We start from the raw sequence: 22,387 nt of genomic DNA on the forward strand, positions 1-22,387 counted from the left end.
ACTATATATCTTAAGTCAATTAAATTTCAAAGTGATATATCTGTGAATTAAAAAAAAATAAAATAAAAACATCTATAACCCCAAAGGCTCAAAATCAAATTCTCACTAAAAACAAATGAAAACTCACTGTCAAAGGTGATGCAGTGATGCTAACATCACTGGTCAAAAGATGGTAAAAATATCATTTACAGTCACTGAATACAAGGCTGCTTCAAATTACTCAGATCCAAGAAAAAAAAAAAAAAAACACTAAATGCTGGTGAGGTCGATAGCCTCTGACAAAAGAGCAAGCAAATGCATGGGACTATAAGAAATTAAGACAAAACATCAAAAACTTATATTTAACATATTTATATCTTTGGAAGTAACCTCATACATACCTTTTCTACTTATTTTTCTGGTAGCACTTGCAGAAGACTTCTTGGTATCCATGACAGAATCAAACACAGCTGTACTCGTAGGAGCTACTTCTAATTTGTTTTCAATGTGCCTCAGCTAAAGTTTAAACACCATCAAGACAATCAGGTTAATTCTGTAAATAAACCAGCTACCACTGATTTACTTAGTTATTTAAAATTATATTGTCTAACCAAAGTAGAAAAAACTCAGGAATGCTTTATTTTAATAAAAAAAATAAGTTTTTCCATTATTTACTACTTCAGCTATTTTAACAACTGGCTCAGTGCTGCCCAAATCTGGACATGTAAATCAGAAAGATTCTGAAGAATATCGAAGAGTTTCTATTTGTTCTGTTGACCCATTTTTTTAATTGTTGAGTTTTTTAAAAGCTGTAAATTTTCTGACGCTGTATGTTGCATATCATTGTGCTACATATTTTGTGCAATTTCTTTGTATTTTGTGCATTTTACATGCAAAAATGAGGAAAGAATCATTCAAACAGACTGAAATTTAGGCCTACACAAACAGCCACAACTTTATACAGTTTTATGTCTATAAAGTAAGTTTCACAATAAGAACAAAATTCAAAATTCAGGTTTCTGTACACTTTACAATTTAAGTCAACTTTTGATATAAGCACCAATGTTCTCAATGATTTTAAAAAATATTTTCCCCTAAAAAGCAGAGTATTACATGCTTACAGGAGAAAACTGGGAGAAAACAGAAAAGGTAGAAAAAAATAAGATTAAAATCATCAAAACACCACACAGAGATAAAAACTTTGTGTAAAATTCTGATTTATCTTCTTTTGGATTTCTGCAGTGCAAGTACTAACAAAATTGGAACAATCCTTTATATATTAATAATTCTGTATCAGGCATTTCACCCAATTTATATTATGAGCCACTTCCGTCCCTAAAAATTCTTTATAAAAGCCCAACAGGCTTGTTTTGTTTTGTTTTGTTTTGAAAAACAACTATTAACAGTTCAACTCTAAATTAGTTTGGGGATAAAAACTATTCTTACAATATAGATATATAATGCTCATGTAGAAGAGATAGAATATATATTGATTGCTGTATTCATGGGGCTAAAATTTGTGCATTATGACCAAATTTAGGTTATAGTACCTTTTCCAGATTGATTTTTAAGCCAGTTAAAAAGGTTAAGTGACAGAAAATATATTCAAACAGTAAAGAAATAAGTCATTCAAATTCAGGTAGAATACAAAAGAAAACAAACAAGAAATAAATATATTAGGAGAATAATTTCTGAGAGAGAGAGAGAGAAAGGAAGGAAGGAAGAAAGGAAGAAAGAGGAAAGGGTCTCCCTTTGAAGGAGCTATGCATCGCTTGTCAAGTTTGTATTCCTAAACTCCAGACAAGACTGAACAGAACACAAATGAGAACAGTTGCCCATAGGCATTCTTCTTCAGCAGTGCTAAGAGAAAATACTCTGTTACTGCCACCAAAAAAGAAAAGATGTTATAGACACCAAAAAAGAAGAGGTAACTCACAGTCCATTCAAGAAGCTATTTCTTTCATTTCCTGACTCAGAACCTTCTACAGAGCCCCACATTATCAAATACATTGTTTAAAAATTTCATGTCAACATACCAAATGAGCAAATTTATTAAAGAATAAATAGCACAAATTATTTTAATTTTTATATGCCATAGTGTTAATGTTCCTGATATTTAAAGCAGTGTCTTAATTATTGCTTTACTATTTAATAGTCGTCATTAATGTTCATTTTGTTAACATACGGTTTATAATTTCTTACCAAAATGTTTAACTTTATTTTATCAAAAAAGCACTATAGAAAAAAAAGTTTAATCTATTCCATCATAACAGGAAATCAATTTTAAACCAGAAAGAAATAAATGAAAGCTGTAACTACTTACAGCAGCCTTGGTCTGAGAAAGTGCATCCCATGGTGTGGTTACATCTGCTAGACAACATTGGTATTTACTGAATTAGAATCTCTGAAGTGTACCTTGGAATCTGCATTTTAATAAACTCCCAAATGCACTCAAAAGTTTGAGAATCACTTTACTAGGCAGAACTATTCCCCAGCAAGTGCATTATTAAACTGAGCAAAAACATGATTCTTCTCTCATTCTGTAAAACGGAGCTTCCCAATACATGGTTTAGAGCTGTATCACACACTGACCCTGTTGGTCCTTAGGAAACCTGGACTAATCCCCCACCCCCATCTCCATTAGACATCTCCAGCAATAAGCAGTATCCTCCTTTTATCCCCATGAGCCGAACAAATACAAAATTTAGTATTGTGTTGTATTTCACATTATGACATGAAAAGATTAGAAAACTACTCCAGATTTCAATCTACCAGTAGAAAAAAGGTAACATCTATTTAGTCTTTAAGATAACTGCTCTTTGAAGAGTGTAAGGCCATGTATTTCCCTTAAGTCATTCTTCTCTAGGATAAATATTTTCATTTCATCCAAATGTTCCTCATGTGACATGATTTCTAGATCCCTCACAAACCCAATAATCTTGCTCTAGACGTACTCCACAGTTTGTCAGTGCCCCTCAAAAACTATCATGCCTTAAATTAAAGTTACCCGATACAAAGTTTAAAAAAAAAAGTTCAATGAGACTATTATTTTTGCTATCTGTGCACTATAGGTCTATAACTATATTAGGAGCTACATAATACCATTTACTGATATTAAGTTAGAATTTGTAAGATATTGTATATAACTAATTTTACATTTACTGATTCTTTTTTTAAAAGGATGTTTTCCTTTACAAAACAGTTTATACTATTGTTTGCCTTTGAAGGTAAGGTACTTTGTATATTTAAAACAAAACTGAATTTTAAAATTTATCTACTTGTTATAAATCAAAGCACATGTACAATTTCTACTTACTGACTAGCCCAGAATTTTATGCACATGACCTAAATACAGCATTAAGTTCAGTATATTAAAAAAAAAAATCATACCTTGAACAGTATTCGTGCTTTGAGAGCTCCTTGGATTTGGTAAAGGCACCTCTTTTGATTTGCTGCTCCTCATCCTGCCAATTTACCTGCAATCACATCATCAGCGTTCACTGAAAATCAGTATTACAATATCAGTAAAGAAAACGCCCTGATGTATCTTGCCTTTAGTGAAGGCCAGAAAAGAAATTTTGCCATCTCTAAAAGTATCATTATATCCTCTTAAGAGTTCCTGATAATCTAGTAACTTTATTTTTGCTTAGAAAACTAAACCATTGAAAATTATATCATGATCACCTCACAAGAACTACGATGGCTGCTATCAAAAACACACAACAAAAAACAAATGTTGATGAAGATGTGGAGAAATTGGAACTCTTGTGCACTGTTTATGAGAAAGTAAAATGGTACAACTGCTGTGGAAAACAGGATGGCAGTTTCTCAAAAAATGAAAAATAAAATTATATGATCCAGAAGAACTGAAAGTAGTATCTTGAAGATATATTTGTATATTCATGGTCACAGCATTGTTCACAACAGTCAAAAGATAAAAGCAACCAAAGTATCCATCAACAGATGTTAAAAAATGGTTAAGATGGTAAATTTTATATTTTACCACAAAAAATTATAGAAAGAAAAAATTGTATCATGACTCACAAAGATCATGATCTACTTATGCTGACTAAACAGCTTGATGACAAAATTCTGTTATAAGAGTCACATAACAACACAAAAAGTTTGCAAAATATAGGAGAGGAAAACTCATCTCTGCTCCAAAATCCTAACACTATTATTAAGATATTATGCATAATCCCTTCTGTTCTACTGTTTTTACTGCAATCACTATAATTTCAATTTTGTGTCCTACTTAACCACTGGATATCTATAATGATTTGAGAACACATCCACAAATTCTTTGATACTCGTTTCTTCGAGAAGCAGAGCTTAATCTTCCTCTCATTGAATGTAGGCTGGACTTAGTGGTTCACTTTTAACAAACCAAGTGTGTGGAAGTGACACTGTATGACTTTCAAGACTAAGTAATAAAAGGCAATGCTCATTCTCTCTCTCACTTAAGGATCCAGCTGCCATGTCATGAGGACAGTCAAGCAGCCCTATGAAGAGGTCCATGTGGCAAAAAACCCAGGTTTCCTGCCTACAGCCATGTGACAACTATTTGGGAAGTGAAGTTACATAGCAGTAGATTACCAATATTATACCTCATTTTCTCTAAATAACACTGAAATGAACACATTCGTGTATGTGAATTTTTGCTCATTTGGATTATATATCTAGAACAGGAGATCTACAAAGCATGTTAAAACTGAACTAAAGAATGTACAGAACATGCTGCTCTTGAGAGCCAATGTTGAATTGTTTTCCAATTTACAATAATATGAGCCCATCAGTTTCATTAATGTATTTTAATATTGAGCATTATCTATACTTTTTACTTTTCTTGATTATTAATGAATATTGATTATATTCCCATTAGGGAAGAAAATCATTGCTTCGATTTGAATTCAGTAGACTGCTAGCAGGACTAAACATTCTGTCATAGATCTTAATCTTAGTTCTTCATTTATGAATTATCTTTTCTTGACCTTTACCCACTTACCTACCAGAATATTACAGCTTTTCTTATCAATTTGATGAGTTCTTACACTATAAATATATTAAACCTTTGTCATATCTTATAAAAATAATTTTCTTCAAAAGTTGTCTGTAAAGGTGATTCAATATAGTGAATATTGAAGACCCCAAATTAAATTTAAGAAAAGGAAAAGCCTACTTACTAAGTCCAAACATGTAAAACTAAAGGCATAATTAATGTCTAAGATAGTTATTTTCACCTACAGTAAATAATCCTGGTTTATAAATTTCTTAGAAAAAAACTTGCAAAGTGTTCTAAAAACAAAATTTTTCATAGAGTATACAATATGGCTCTAAGAAAAGTCAATCTAGGTTTTTAAAAATAGACAGGAATAGTAGAAAAGCTAAAATCAACAAATATGCCAATCACTTAAAATTTTTCCAACCATAAAAACTTTAATCAGAGCTGCCAAAACATTCAAAAAATTAATTCACTTTACTCTCCTCATAAAGATACTTTCAGTATAGCCAAATGTCAGTGATAACTAAACAAACATGAGTTATTCTATATTACTAAATAAAATCTGTCACTGATTTGACAAAGTTTTCTTTGGTCAGCCTTCTCTCCACTTTAAAACTGAAATACATGCTAACATATATAATAAAATTTTCCAATGATTAGGAGCTAATGCTGATAAGGTTGAGACAGGATAGGTAAGTAAAAAGAAGGAAGAATCTACCTGCTTCAAAATAAAAATGCTATTATTAATTAATCATCTTCAAATGCAAATGACTAAATATTAGGAGTGTGACATTTACATAAAATTTCATCCTGCAAATATATTATATTCACCATTTAACAAGAATGAAATAATTACAACTACATACAACCAGATAGCTGAACATCACAAACATGTTAAATGAAGAATGCCAGAAACAAGTGTATATGCTATATATTTCCATTTTATAAAGTATCAAACAGGCAAAAGTAGGAGTTACAAGTGAGGATAGTCACTACGTATGTTTTCTGGGGGAAGGATGACTGGAATTGGAGCAATGAAGGGTTTCTGAAGTACTAATAATACTGTGTACTGATTTTGGTGCTGATTTTACAGGTTTGTTCAAGTTTATGAGACCTCATCAAACTGTACTCGTATACACTTTATCAATGTATATTTTACTTCAGTTAAAAGTATTTTCAGGTAACTTGAAATAATTATACCTTGGTTTAGATTTATAATTATAGTTTCAATTCAGTTCTATAATGAATTAAAGCATCTCAATTTTTCAATAATCTCCTCTTCAAAATCCCTGATTATCCCATGCCCAATAAGTGAGTGTTATTAATAGAATGTATTTAAGTAGGTCTATTCTTTATGTAAGTATATATAATATATATAAATCACCATTTTCCATAAAAATGGAAAAAAGAATTATTGTGGAAAAAGTACAAAGAAAAAAATCTCTTCATAGAAAGAAGAGAATCTAATCTGTGAAAACTCTATCTTCCGTAGTTCCATACACATTTTAGGATTACTTGCTGTAGTTGTCAAAATGCCATGGGTATTTGGATAGGAACTGCACTGAATCTGTAGATTGTTTTGGGTAGTATGGACTTTTTTTTAACAATATTAATTCTTCCAATCCATGAACATGATATATCTTTGCATTTATTTGTTCTGTCTTCAGTTTCTTTCATCACTGTTTTATAGTTTTCAGCATATGGGTCTTTCATTTCTGGGTTAAATTTATTCCTAGGTATTTTATTCTTTTTGATGTAACTGTAAATGGGATTGTTTTCTTAATTTTTCTTTCTGATAGTTCATTATTAGTATATAGAAATGCAACAGATTTCTGTATATTAATTTTGTATCCTGCAACTTTCCTGAATTCACTTATTAGGTCTAATAATTTTTTGGAGGAGCCTTTAAGGTTTTCTATATATATGTAGTATCACATCATCTGCAAATAGTAACAGTTTTATTTCTTCCCTTCCAATCTGGATGCCTTTTTTCTCTTTCTTGTCCAATTTCTGTGGCTAGAATTTCCACTACTATGTGAATAAAAGTGACAGGAGTGGACATCTTTATCTTGTTCCTGATCTTAAAGGAAAAGCTTTTAGCTTTTCAGTGTCAACTATGATGTTAGCTGTGGGCTTGTCATATATAGCCTTTATTATGTTAAGGTATATTCCCTCTGTACCCATTTTGTTGAGAGTTTTTATCATTAATGGATGTTGAATTTTGTCAAATGCTTTTTCTGCATCTATTGAGATGATCGTGTGGTTTTCATCTTTCATTTTATTAATGTCATGTATCATGTTGATTGATTTGCTGATATTGAACTATCCTTGTATCTCTGGAATAAAGTCCACTTGATCATGGTATGATACTCAATGTATTCTTTAATTAGGCTTGCTTATATTTTGTTGAGGATTTTACATCTATGTCCATCAGCAATACTGGCAATGCAATCTTTTCTTTTTTCTTTCTGTAGTGTCTTTGTCTGATTTTGGTATCAGGGTAATACTAGTCTTGCAGAATGAGTTTGAAAGCATTCCTTCTTCAATTTTTTTGGAATACTTTGAGAAGGAAAACGCTTCTTTAAATGTTTAATAGAATTCCCCTGTGAAGTCATCTGGTCCTGGACTTTTGTTTGTTGGGAGTTTTTTTATTACTGACTCAATTTCATTGCTAGTAATCAGTCTGTTCAGATTTTCTTTTTCTTTCTGGTTCCATTCCTAGGCATCATCTATTTTAGCTCCTTCTTCCCAGGCAATCTCACTCATTTTCATGGTGTCAGCTACTTTCTAGATGTCATCATATTTGTGTCTTGGATTATTCTTTGAGCTCTGGACCCAAGTTTTCAGTCTATTTGATGGTCTATCTCCAAGTCCCACTGATACTTCAAACATATCACGCTCAGAACCAGATTCTTTATCTTCTATCTTCAAAATTGTCCCCCCTTCTTGTTCTCTTAGCAAATGGGATTACCATGCATCCAGCTCATCTCTGACATTCCTGCCTCTTCCTCACTCCATTATTTACTGAGTTACCAACTCAATACTAACTTAAAGATGTTTCTCTGTTATGATGTATAAAACATGCCTCCATAAAGCTGCTGAAAAACAAATTTAAGACATTTCTCTAATTCCCTCCCTCTCTTCCCCTTGCCTCTGTTGGAGCATCATTTTTAGCCTAAACAATGGTAAAAAGCTTCCTAAATTATTCTGCTCTTTATTGATTCTCCATATCAAAGTTATCTTTCTAAAACAGAACCTAGCAACTCTGCTTTTACAACTGTCCAGTGATAGAGAGAGAGAAGCAAGATGGTGGAGTAGAAGGATGCTTGTAGCTCACCCTCTCCCACAAATACACCAAAACTCACATCTACAGACCCACTCAGCCAACCAGAGCACCTGCCAAACTCTGACAGAACATCGATCTCTTCGAAAGATAAAGACGCCAAAAATCTGGTAGGAGAAAAGGAAAAAAGAAAGAAGAAAAAGCAAAACAGCATGGGACTGATCCCGCGGGGAGGGAGAGGCAAAGGAAGACTAACCCTCGTTGCCTGGGTCTCCCCACTCCAACAGAGAGGTCAGCGGGACAGAGTGGGAGCCTCTGAGGCTCGGATCTGTACAGAGAACCCCTTGACTGACAGAACTAAGTTAAACGGGCTCAAAGGGTCCCTGTGACACCCAGCCTGAGATGCGAGCTGGCAGCTGGGGGCCGGGACAGGCTGCCCGAGCCAGGCAGAGGACTGGGCGGCTGCACTGAGGCAGCCCGAGGGGACTGCAGGGGGCTGTGTGCCGTGGCTGGGAGGGGGCACAGAGCAGAACCACCTCGGTTCCCCATAAATTGCAAAAAAAAAGCAAAGCAACACGGTTGGTGTGCCCTGGGGGGACGGGCGCCATAGCCATTGTCTCCTCAGACCCATAGCGCCATTACTGGAGATTCTCCTGAGAAGAGAGGTGGGGCGCAGCCATAGCCGCCATCTCCTGTGCGCATGCCTGGGCGGGGGCGGGGCCAAAACCTGAATCTGCACCCAGGGGCTCCCCGACCTCCTGGGCAGGACTGAGACTTGTTTACAGCCCAAGGCAGATAGGATCTTTCTGCCCTGGCACCTCAGAGAACTCGCACCCTCAAGACAAACAAGGAGCTGAGATTTGGCACAGAGCAGGGGCAGGACTGTTCCACAGTCTTCCCTGAGCCCACCTACAGAGCGCCAACCTGAGGCGGAGCGGGCAGTTGCACAAAGCAACGGAGTGACCGGCGCCGGGAGAGGGCAGGTGGCCACCCGCCTTCCTGGTAGGAACACAACACCTGACCACGGTGCTGGGAGGGGGCGCGATCCACCCATCTGCCTCGCCCAAGCGCAGCACCTGACTGCAACATCAGCAGGGGGAGTGACCCGCCTGCCCACCGGTGCCAGAGAGATATGAGCAATATGAAGAAGCAGAGGAACCACTCCCAATTAAAAGATCAAGAGAAATCTCCTGAAAGCATGATCAAGGAAATAGACATTGATGGCCTACTAGATCAAGATTTCAAAAAGGACTGATCAAAGTACTGAAGCAACTAAAAGAAATAGTGTTTAGAGATATAAAATAATGTCAAAAATGAAACAGAAGCTATAAAGAAAAACCAAGTAGAATTAGTAAACTCATTTGCTGAGATGAGAGCTGACCTAAAGGCTGTACAAAGCAGGCTAGATAACGCAGAGGAACGAGTAAGTGACCTAGAAGACAGGACAACAGAAAGCACCCAATCAGAACAGATGAGAGAAAAACAAATAAAAAACAACGAAAACAATATGAGGGACCTATGGGATAATATAAAGCATGCCAATCTACGCATAATATGGGTTCCAGAAGGAGAAGAAAGAACAAAAGGAGATTGAAAAGGTATTTGAAGAAATCATGACTGAAAACTTCCCAAACCTAAAGAAGGAATCAGATATCCAAGTACAGGAGGCTCAGAGGGTTCCAAACAGGAAGAACCCAAACAGACCCACACCGAGACATAGCATAATCAAGATGGCCAGAGTCAAGGATAAAGAAATGATTCTAAAGGCAGCAAGAGAAAAACAAAGAGTGAGTTACAAGGGAACCCCCACAAGGCTCTCAGCTGATTTCTCTACACAAACACTACAGGCCAGAAGGGACTGGCCATATATATTCAAAGTCCTGCATGAAAAAAACATGCAGCCTAGGATACTCTGTCCAGCAAGGCTATCCTTTAGAATAGAAGGAGAGATACAGAACTTCACAGACAATCAAAAACTAAAAGAGTTTAGCAACACTAAACCCATGCTAAAAGAAATACTGACAGGTCTAGTCTATACAGAAAAGCAGCAGGATGCTACAAAAATGAGAAACTCATAACTGGAAAGATGATAACTACCATGAATTACAAATAGAATAAACACAAAATTGTAAAAGAAGACATCTAAATCATTAAAAGTGGGAGAGGGAAGCAAGGAAAGCCACTGTGGAAAACAGTATGGAGATTCCTCAAAAGACTAGGAATAGACTTACCATATGACCCAGGAATCTCGCTCCTGGGCATATATCCAGAAGGAACCCTACTTCAAAATGACACCTGCACCCCAGTGTTCATAGCAGCACTATTTACAATAGCCAAGACATGGAAACAGCCTAAATGTCCATCAACAGATGACTGGATAAAGAAGATGTGGTATAATACAATGGAATACTATTCAGCAATAAAAAATGACAACATGATGCCATTTGCAGCAACATGGATGTTGCTGGAGAATGTCATTCCAAGTGAAGTTAGCCAAAAAGAGAAAGAAAAATACCATGAGATCACTCATATGTGGAAACTAAAAAAAAAAAAAAAAAAAAAAAAAGAACATAAATACAAAACAGGAACAGACTCATAGACATAGAATACAAACTTATAGTTGCCAAGGGGGGGTGGGTGGGAAGGGACAGACTGGGATTTTAAAAATGTAGAATAGATAAACAAGATTATACTGTATAGCACAGGGAAATATATACAAGATCTTGTGGTAGCTTACAGTGAAAACAAAATGTGACAATGAATATATGTATGTTCATGTATAACTGAAAAATTGTGCTCTACACTGCAATTTGACACAACATTGTAAAATGACTATTACTCAATAAAAAAATGTTAAAAAAATAAAATAAAATAAAATGACTCTCCAATGACCATCATCTATGGGATAAAGTTCCAAATCCCTTAGCGTGACGTAAGTTGGAACCCTCCACTACCTTAATTTGGTCTTACCCCTTGCTATTGCCACTGTATATCAATTGTTCCTGCTATACCTAGAGTGCATTCTCTGAACATTCAGAAACTTTCATTATCTCCACATCTTCTTTTCCTACATTTTCCCTGGGAGTAATACTCTTCAGGGCCAAACTCTAATGTCCTCTCCTATAAATCTTTCCCAGACTGACCCTTAACAGAATTACTGCTTCATCTGTTTCCCATAGCAATCTGTTCACTTTTTATAGCCCTTATCACCTCCCTCTCCCTCTCTCTCACACACATACACATTCATTCACTTACCCAATGAATATTCATTGGGCACTTAATGCTCACAATCTAGTGAGAGGAGACACACATATAAACAAATAGAAACAGAAAAGAATAAAAAGGAGTCAAAGGCAGAGCTGCCAGTGAAAGGACAGATAGGGAAAGGAGTGGAGTAATTAACAGAAGTGACAAGCAACACGATCACAGAAGCAGAAGAAGTGGTTAAAAAGCCAGGCTGGGAAACTATTCATACGAAAGGAAGAGGAACACAATGAACACGCATCGCTAGGCCAGAAAGCTAGGGGGGAAAAAGAAATGGGAAACAAGGGAATGGAATTCATATACCATTTTGCAAATAGCCTGTAACAATATATGGTAAAAATAAACTACAAAGCACACAAACACAAAAGTATAAGTGACCTTGCTAATGATAAAAGGGTAAAGAAGAGGGATACACAGGTGGCCAAATAATAAGTTAAATGTATGATTCCACGGAAACAATGCGAGTCATTTGATAAAAGCACATGATCATTAATGTGCAATGATCAGAAGACTGGAGCAAAAGACAATGCTATTACTCTGGCTATAACCAAGTAAAAGCCTTATTATGATTAGGCCAAAAAAAAAATAGTGTATAAACTATACTGGAGGTTCATTTATTCATTCTCTGGACATGAATAAAGTAATGAGTAGTTTAATTGGAACAAGAAAATATTGCCATCGACATTCACTGAACAGCAGAAACTACACAGAAAAAGGACATTTCTCCCAGCTGCTAGACCCATGGTTTCAACCTCACAAAAAAAAATCTTAAGTGTTTCTTAGAGGGGGGTGGTCCATTCCAGCTGAATGGATTTTTTTGTGAAAACTCCTAGAGAGGTGCCACTGCTAACTATCAAGTTACAATTTGGCAAACATATCTGCCTTGTTGAGAATTCTGTGTCTATTGGCAATCAAGTTCCCTGATTCTGGAAGTATGATGGTATCACTGAGTACCCATCCTCAATAGACTTGAACTCTATCTGAGCTATACTGAAACTCAAGATACAAGTCTCCAAAGGACAGCAAGAAGCCAGAATCCTAACATGGAAGCTGAAATGACTGGAATTAGAAATCTAGGCCCACTGTCCTACATCATATTCAATTAATTCAATCGGGGAACAGTATATTCCTTCTCCTAAAACCCATACCATATCATTCCTTCTCCTAAAATCTCACAGGTAAAAGTGAGTTAAGAGGGGCAGGTGGGGTTCCTAATACTTCTTTTTTCTCTATTATCATTTCTGGTTCTTTCATTCACTAGTACAGTCTCACTTAAGAAAATCTGCTTAAAATTATAGAAACATTTATATTCATTCCTTAAAAAACAAATATGGCATATTCTCTTCAAATAGTAACAGTGTATTTTCCTGTTTTCCCATTCATCTATTTTCTTCTATGATATTTTTCCCTCTTACTTTTCTGTTTTCTATATTAATCTCTTACCTGACTTCCTGTCCTTCCCTCCTCACCTTTAATTTCCCTATTTTATGTCTACCATTCATATTTATACATGTTGATAATCAACTTTTCTAACTAAAAAAGGTATTCTCTATGAATAAACCTGCAACATAAGAAAATTTCTCTCAAAACTCAAAAAGACCTTTACTACACAGAGATATGCAATATAATCATATAGATGCACACACACACATATATATACCTATATAAGAATACGCATTTATTGAAACATAGTATGATAATATGCTTGACTTCTTTTTTTAAAATGTGGGCAAGTGGCGTGAACTGGTATTAAGGATAATGCACAAAATACTAATCTTAAGATGCCAGTATAACCATACGATCCAACAATCCCACTCCTGGGCAAATATACAGAGGGAACCTTAATTCAAAAAGACACATGCACCCCAATGTTCATAGCAGCACTATTTACAATAGCCAAGACATGGAAACAACCTAAATGTCCACTGAGACATGACTGGATAAAGAAGTTGTGGTATATTTATATAATGGAATACTACTCAGCCATAAAAAAACAATAAAATAATGCCATTTGCAGCAACATGGATGGCCCTGGAGAATGTCATTCTAAATGAAGTAAGCCAGAAGGAGGAAGAAAAATGCTACATGATATCATTCATATGTGGAATCTTAAAAAAAAAAAAAAAAAAGACAAATGAACTTATATATAAAACAGAAACAGATGCACAGACCCAGAAAACAAACTTATGGTTACCAGGGGGAAGGGGGTGGGAAGGGATAAACTGGGAGTTTGAGATTTGCAGATACTGACTGGTATATATAAAATAGATAAACAAGTTTATACTGTATAGCATGGGGAACTATATTCAATATCTTGTAGTACCTTACAGCAAAAAAAGAATATGAAAATGAATATATGTACATTCATGTATGACTGAAGCAATGTGCTGTACACCAGAAATTGACACATTGTAAACTGACTACATTTCAATAAAAAAAAAAAAAAAGATGCCAGTATAACAGTCAAAACGCACCTTTAGTCATAGAGTCATCATATCCGCTGTTTAATCCATGGCAAATAGGGACACACAGAAAGCATCCTTTGTATTTAAATTTCTTTTAAATGTAATACTTTAAAATCATTATTCCCCTACTCAACCTCTGCAGCTAGGTTTTAAGCCTAAAGATAACCTCTCCCAAATAACCCACACCTACATTCCTAAACATTCCCACTATTTCAGAGCAGCCACACAATACCTTCTTCCAGGAGCTGCAGAGCTCTTATTTCCTAAGCTTGCTTTCTCAAGCAGCTCTAAAAGGAGAATCATATGGATAACATGTTAAAAACAGAGATGTCAAGGCTCTACCCCCAACAGATTCTGAATCAGTGGGTCTGAGAAAACGCCAAAAACCTGTATTTTTAAAGGTCTACAGGGATCCCAATACCCAGTGAGCTTTGAGAACTGTAGCTCTAGAGGTCATCTTCAATTTTGACTCTTCGAAGCCTGAAGCCTCCAAAAACACTGTTGATTCCATAAAGATAAGAATCCACTGGGGAAAACGATTCCCCAACCACCTGAGAACATCTCTCTTCTGAAGCTCCAGAACCCTTGACAGCAACAATCCTTTCAAACCAGAAGCCAAAATTAAAGACCTCTAACACTATAGGGAATGACCATGAGAGCAGTTAATAGATAATAATCATAGCTAGTATTTTCTGGGTTCTTCTATATGGGCCAAGGACTATATTGTTTTCTATATATTATTTCCAATCTCATGAGGCAACTATCCATATATCCATTGTACCCATGAAAAAACAGTATCAGACAGACTATGGAACTTGTCCAAGGTCATTCAGCTATTAAGAGACAGAACTGGAACTTAAATCTAGATCTCTCTCTCAAACCTCTGAAAGCCTCTAATAGTCATTCACATAATGGCAGTCATTGGCATATATGATTGGCAAGCCTTGGGCATGGGTGAGGACACCCAGAGAGAGAGTATAGTGTTAAAAAAGAAAAGAGCTCAAGGTCAAACCCTCTTGAATCGAAAGATTTAAGACACAAGGGCTAGCTTGCAAAGGAGACTGAGAAAGAGAACTAGAGAAGAGGTGGAAAATTGGAGTGTAGTATATGGAAGCCAAAGGATAATAGTGTTTCAAGAGAATGGTCAAATGTGATGACCAAAAGACCAAGCAGGTTGAGGACTTGTTATTATAAAATGCCCATTAGATTTAGAGACAAAGAGGACTTTGGTGATTTTAGGGAGAGCTAAATGTGGAGAAATGGGGGTGGAAATTACACTGGAATTACTTGAAGAGTGAATGAAAAGTATCTCTAAATGGAAAGTGTATTCAATCAACTTTTTTGAGAAGTTTGTGAAGGAAAAAGATCAGTAGCAATGGAAGGTGCTGGGTTGAGGGACTTTTGTGTTTAAGTAAGAAGACTTTATTAAGTACACATGCTGATAGAATTTCAGAGAGGGGAGGAAGCCAGAGACACATATGAGAGAAAATAATTCATGGTCGAAGTTTCTTGAGTGAACCTGGAAATGGGGAAATCTTGAAACAGGTGAAGTATTCTTATGGCTCCTTTCCTCTGAAAGTTACTTTTTCTGTTCTTTTCCCATTCTCCCTATTTATGAACTTTTATTCTGCATGATAAAAGGAAAAACTTTAAATGGTGAATATCATTCTTTTAAATTTCTCAGCTACCGTTTGTGTTCTCTGAGCCTTTGTACTTCTCTTATGAGGTGGATATTTTGATGACTCTTGAATTGTGGACACCTTGTTGGCTTTAGATTATGTTTGCTATTAAGCAAATAGTCTTCTGAAGTTGCATCCTTATTTTTAGGTGCTTCTGCTTTTTACTGACATGACTCTTTTAAAAATGATTTTTCTAGTGTCACTGGAAGACTTTCATTTATTTTAGTTTTTCAAAATTCTTTTCTCTAGTTTTTTTTTGGGGGGGGACATAATTTGTTGTTGTTGTTGTTGTTTGAATATTTTTAATTTTAGAAGAGGTACTAGTGATTGAACCCAGGACCTCGTACATGCTAAGCATGTGCTCTACCACTTGAGCTATATCCTCCCCCTTATATCACTTTTATTGGATTCTTCTTATACATTTATTAAAGCTTTAGTGAAATTGTTCCCATTTTCTATGGATGTTAGAGCTGTACTTAGCTAACTTTTGGAAGTTAGCTATCTGTCCCTTCACCCCACTGCTCCCCACTGCTTTTGCACCCCTCTCCTTCCCGTAGACACACATACAAACCATTCTTATTTGGGGGGCCAATGTCTGAAGCTTTCATTTCTATTTTACATGATGCAAATAGAACCCTGTTAAATATAGTTTCTTTTCTAGTCCTCGTGATACTTGATTTTAGTCTGAACAAAGCAGTATTGTTCATTTATGCTTGAATTTAATGTGAAATAACTTGTTTCTCTACAAGATGTCAGTTAAACTCACAGTAAAATGGACACTAAAATAAAACTCTTGAGTCACTTAAGTGAATAATAAAAGTATTCTTAAGTTTTCTGAAAAGTTTACAGTCTAGTAAGGAGACAAAGTGCAATACAGTGATACAGATTCTACGTTATTGGTTTCTTAAACTAAAGTCAGTCTTATCTCTGATATCCTAACCCACATATCAAACTGCTTATTCAGAAATCTCAAAGGCACATCAAACTCATCTCCAAAAGCCAACACGTGATTATTCCCCAAAAACAAACTTGAAGTATTCCCTATCTCACTCCAATTGCACAAGCAAGAAATATCCACAAGAGGTGATTATATGACCTTAAAGGTCCTTTCCTACTGTGAATTTATAATATATACCACCAGTTCCCAGAGTGTAATCCAGGCATCTCTGAGGGTCTATGAGACACTTTTGGGGTGTTTTTAAAGACAAAACTATTTCCATAATAATATTAAGACCATTATTTGTCTTTTTCATTCTCATTCTCTTAGGGGTGCATTTAGTAGACTTCCCCAAAGGCTACATGACATATGATAACACAACAGATTGAATTCAGAAGCAGATACAAAAATCCAGATGTCTTCTATTAAGCTAGGCATTAAAAAGATTTGAAAAATGTCAAACAGTGGCACTCTTCTCACTAAATTTTTTTTGGGTTTTGGAAAATGTATTTTATTTAAAAATATGTGTTAACATCATTTAAAATTTCTAATACAGTAAATATCAATAGATATAGCCCACATAAACAAAGACTCTTGAGTTTTCAATAACTTGAGTATAAAGCGTCTTCTTGACACCAAAAAGCTTAGGAAACTCTGATCTATACCTATCGTATGTATACACAAATAAGATAAAAGAAAACATTTTGAAATAGCCAATTCTCAAGTTATCTTATAGCAGCAAATTTTCCTTTCACATTTATTAATACTGCTCTCATTCGGTCACATAGACTCATTCAGCTCAAATATTTATTGGGCTTGTACTATGTGCCAGGTACAAGGGATAAAAGATTTTAAAAAGAGACTTCATTCCGGCTTCTGTGGAGAGTATTTTCCAAACCTGTGCTACATTTCAGTTCTCTCATCTCTTTCAGACCCTATGTAACAACCATGTTGGTCGGAAAGGTTGAGAAAAAACAACTCTGCAATAGTATACTATCAAGCCTCAATATAAAATGGACAAATTTAGTAGGGACTGAGCTAGGAAAAGTGGAAAACATTCCAGCTCTAAAAATCAGAACTACTACACTGTTCTATGTAAATTCTCAGAATAACCAACACTCCTATAATATAGAATAATATACAGAAACAACTTACCTGAGAATTTAGCCTCACCTCTTTTTATATATAAAATACAAACCTCTACAATTACTTTTATAAATACAAGGCTGATCTATTATAATCCAGAAAACCCATAATAAACTGTAACATTTGGTACCAATTTGGCCCCTGGAGGATAGGAGGCAGAGTAAGGATCACAAAGAACCCAACGTCCCCCACTGATACGAAACAAAGAGCTAAACTAGAGCCCGACTAAAGGTGCCCCTATGCTTTTACTTAAAAAATCCTAAAAATAGGAACCTTTATTTTCTTTAGCCACTATCTAGTTCCTCAATACTTACTCTTCTAAATTAGTTTCAAGGAAATCCTCCTAAAAGTGTCTTGTAGTTTGCAAGTCAGGATTATTTTTTGCCCTAAAGTATGAAATTTTCACTCTAGAAGCTTTGCTAATACACAAGAAACCATTAACACTGGTTAACTCTGAGGAAAGGGAGTGAGGGGCCAGCAAAGGAAGATTTTTCAGTGGCTATGTTTTCAAGTTTTTCAAAAGCAGATACATTTATCACGTTTTGAGGGAAAAAAACAAGGAAAAATCATTCTGAAAAGTTTCATTTCACAGTCAATAACCTAGCTAATTTAGAGACTATTAAGGAAACAAATACAACTACTTTTTCTTTCACTGGAAGTCTTTGACTCCTTGACACAGTGGAGTTGCTCCCACTTTGTGGATCCACAGCACTTTATCTTTCCTCTTACCTCCCCGCTTCTATACTATTAGTTACACATCTGTCTCTAACATGGGGCTGTGGGGATGTTTTATTCCTCCTTATACCCCTAGTCCGTGCACAGCGCATAGAGCACACATTAGGTGCTCCAGACCTGTTTGCTGAATGATGGTCCCATTGGTAGGTGTTAGAATCCAATTCTTCAATACAAACGGGCCATCATCATCATCATCATCATCATCACAGGCATTTTATATAATATGAAGAGGTTAACTATTGGTAAGCAGAAAATTTCTCTCATGGTAACATGTAAAAAATAATGAAATAATAGTTGTATGTGTACATGTGCGTTTTATATTTTAAAACAAGCCCAAAACTAAAAAGAAATTATTTAATAAAACATTCTTGTAGATTTAGACATGAAAATCATGAATGAAATGAAGCCTTAAATTAACTTGTAGCCAGTGCTATTACTCGTGAATGGTTTTCAAATCTAGTTTTAAAAAGGGAAAGATGCCACAATTCCAAAGTGGCTTTTACAAGTCTACTTACAACAACAAAAACTTTTATGTGGTTAACTTTTTTAAAAAAGCACCAAATCCCAAACTTATCAGAGATAAATCGGTCTTCTGGTTGCAAAAATATTCATTGTGTAAAAAGATCTCCTTTACATCATTATTTCCCTACAGAATTTATAACAATTTATCATACAAAAAAAGTAGCATCTACAGAGATTTTCAGAGCTGCATCTATTATATAAATGTAGTCCAACTTCATTTATAACTAATCAGAGAACAAAGCATATTAAAGCTGGAAGTTAGAGGTCATCTAGCCTCATGTTTTTCAAATATGTAGTAACAGTATAATGTAGTAGATCAAAATGGTAGGCTGGTACTAGCAATTTTTAATAAAACCAAATAGAACTGAGTTGAAAATATCAGGGTGTATTAAAAGTACTAAGGTTTTTTTTTAATTGAAACTTTCGTTTTATATAGAAATATATACATAGCTCTGTGCATTATGTCTCCATGAAAAATATATTTTTTACTGTTACTAGTCAAAGAGGATTCAAGAGGTTCCCAAGCTTTCTCAGTTCACATAACCCTCAGTGTCTCAGTAATTTTCTCATGGTACTCTAAGCCAAAAAAAGACCTAACAGTTCCACTTACTAGACAGTTACGTCCCTACAACCTAAAAAGTATTTATGTCCTTTACAACTTAGTAGCAGTCTGAAAAATACATAAAAATTAAAAGATATATTTTGATTACTAAATAACCATAATTATTTAATAAAGGGATGTATGCACCTAATATACATTACATAACTTCTCAAACCCTGAAATCACTTCAAACACTGCCACTTTCTTTTACTGTCTCACAGTTTTACTGATTTTTGCACAGTACTTGCTTTTCATCACAGTAACCCCCAAAATCTAGCTCTTTGAAGACATACTGACATCGAAAGGAATGTAACACAATTTCGTGAGCACTACCTCAAACTAACAGTTTGAGCAGTGTCCCACAGCTGTCAAATAATACTGTTTCCCTCTAAAATTTAAAAATATTCCACAGTGCTCATGTGAGTTTACTACCTCATGGCAGAGTCTGGGAATCCTGGGTTTAAGAAACACTAATCTAGCCTACGTGTTTACTTTGTAAATTAAGAAATGAGACATAAGGTCATAAAGACAGTAAAAAAAAAAAAAAAAGTACATTTATTAGGAATTTTCATACACTAATTTTAACCTTTTATCAACAAGTTTTGAAATAGAATCTAATCATGTGATAGTCTGTGGATGCAATCTGAAGCTCTCTAAAAATCTATATTCAAAAATACATGTATATGACTGTATAATAAATGAAAAACTCTGCTTCAATGTTTTTTCAGAAAAAAGTTTCAAAAATTATAAAAGTGGGGCTTACAATAAACAACACAAGTGTCTCAATTAAAAAAAAAGGAAAGCATCCACTCTCCCACAGATAACACAGCTAACAGTTTAATGTCTATCCTTACAGACCCTTTCCTATGCACATACAAAATCAAAACAAAATCAAACTACATATCTTTGACTACATGTTTGTTTTTACAAAATTGAATCATATTCCACAGTGTAGTGCAACTTCTTTTTTTTTCACTCAATATTGTATCATGAACATCCTTCCACGTCAGTAATGGTAATTGCAAATACTTATGTGGTGCTTATTATGATTACTTAGGGCTTAAACATTAACTCACTTAATTCTTAACAACAGCCCTGTCAGGTGAGAACTGTAATTATATCCACTTTACAGATGAGTTTAAGTAACTTGCTAATGGTCATAGCTAATAAATAGATGTGAACCCAGAAAGTTGGCCGCATTGTTCCTGTGCTCAATAATACACTCAGCTACTTCTTATAAAGTAAATATAGGTATCACTCAATCTGTTAACAAGCGCATTGTACTTCACATCATAAATATACCATAATTTTAACTATTCCCTTACCAATGGACATTTAGGACCTTTTTTTGTTAATTTATAAATGTTATTGACATTTATTTGTAATAATGATAAAATAAACATCCTTATAAATTTGTTCTTGTGCTCGTGTGTTAAAATTTCTGTAAGATAAACTCCTAAAAATGAAATGACTCTATCAAAGAGTATGTGTACTTTTAATTTTGATAGGTAATGCCAAATTTCCTTCCTGAATCAGCTGTACCAATTTCTAACCCCAATGACAGGGGAGAGGGCTGAGATTCATCTTCAAATTAAAAAAATATTTTTGCTTCATAAAAAGAGAGGCCTGTTTTGAGTTTTTAATTAACACTGATTTAGAATAAACTGCCAGACTGTTCATAATTATCTTCTGATTTGGTATTATCTGACACGTTAAACAAATGCAGACTTAACAGCCGTATAGTGGAGTCTTCATCCAGTTATGAAACCAACTATGGGCGAGAGATTTCCTCTACATGAGCTTCTATTTACTTATGTATAAAACATGAGAATTGGACTAGTTGGCCTTTAAGATTTAAAACTCCCAATGCTGTAATTAAGAAATGACTTAAAGTTATTACAAGCCTATAATTACAGTACTAGTATAACAGGTCAGGGTCTTAAAGCTTCCATTTTCTTTAAATTACGATAACTATTGCCAGAGCACCTAGGCAAATCATTAAAATAGTCAATAAAGTTTTTCAGGATCCACCTGTGGCTTATTCTCAGCAGCTTTTAAATCCCAGGCTGTCATTCCCTTGCTACCTAACAAACTTGAACTCACCTCTGGAGTATATTCCTAAGAAGACCTGATGTGTGCCTGGGAACCATCAACTAGTATTTTGTTTTGTTTTTAAATATTATGCCACAACCATTTTCTTGTCAATTTATTCAGCCAATATTGATTGACTATTTTAACTATGTGGTAGGCACTGGGTGCAAAAACAGTTAATGGACAATCTCTGCCACCATGGAACTTACAGACTAGATGAGAAAGGCAAACAATAACCCAAAAGAACCACTGGCAAATGTGAAGTTATATTTGTGATAGCAACAAAAATATTAGCGCAAAAAAAGACTATGCAATCTTTTGATCATTCAGGTTTGGGGGACTATTTGTAACACCAGAAATTGACACGGGAAAAGTCAACAGAGAAAATTACTTCACAACTTGCCCCACAGTACAAAAACAGCAATCACAAGTGTAGGTGGCAAATTAACTTTTCAAATCATCAATTCTATAATAAAATTACCAAGATGTAATTACTTTTCAGTTATGTTACTGACCATGTGGCTTGAATATTTTACTTAACCAAGAATATAAATGATTTGAAGTACCAAAGGTGACAGAACTATGAATATCAAAGTGAGACAAGAAATGAACTACAATTTAAGAACATTGTTCAGGCAGAGTATATACAAAAGTAAAGCAATTCATTACAACAATTCATGACT

The 22,387-nt window shown here is 34.9% G+C and overlaps 1 protein-coding gene across 5 annotated transcripts in view; it reads right to left on the minus strand.

The window, feature by feature from the left end:
- Positions 1-22,387, minus strand: part of CEP350 (centrosomal protein 350) — a 122,655-nt gene that overhangs the window by 97,790 nt on the left and 2,478 nt on the right. For 4 of the 5 annotated variants that reach the window (XM_032463606.1, XM_032463605.1, XM_032463610.1 and 1 more), the window contains exons 2-4: positions 3,370-3,455; positions 2,303-2,349; positions 381-495 (exon numbers count right to left, since the gene is read on the minus strand). In XM_032463606.1, coding sequence (XP_032319497.1) covers positions 381-495; positions 2,303-2,349; positions 3,370-3,442 — 235 coding nt within the window. In that variant the 5' untranslated portion in view covers positions 3,443-3,455. The remainder of the gene's footprint in view (positions 1-380; positions 496-2,302; positions 2,350-3,369; positions 3,456-22,387) is intronic. The other variant, XM_032463607.1, reaches the window with a different exon arrangement.

Source organism: Camelus ferus, chromosome 21 (genome assembly GCF_009834535.1).
Source record: "Camelus ferus isolate YT-003-E chromosome 21, BCGSAC_Cfer_1.0, whole genome shotgun sequence".
NCBI lineage: Eukaryota > Metazoa > Chordata > Mammalia > Artiodactyla > Camelidae > Camelus > Camelus ferus.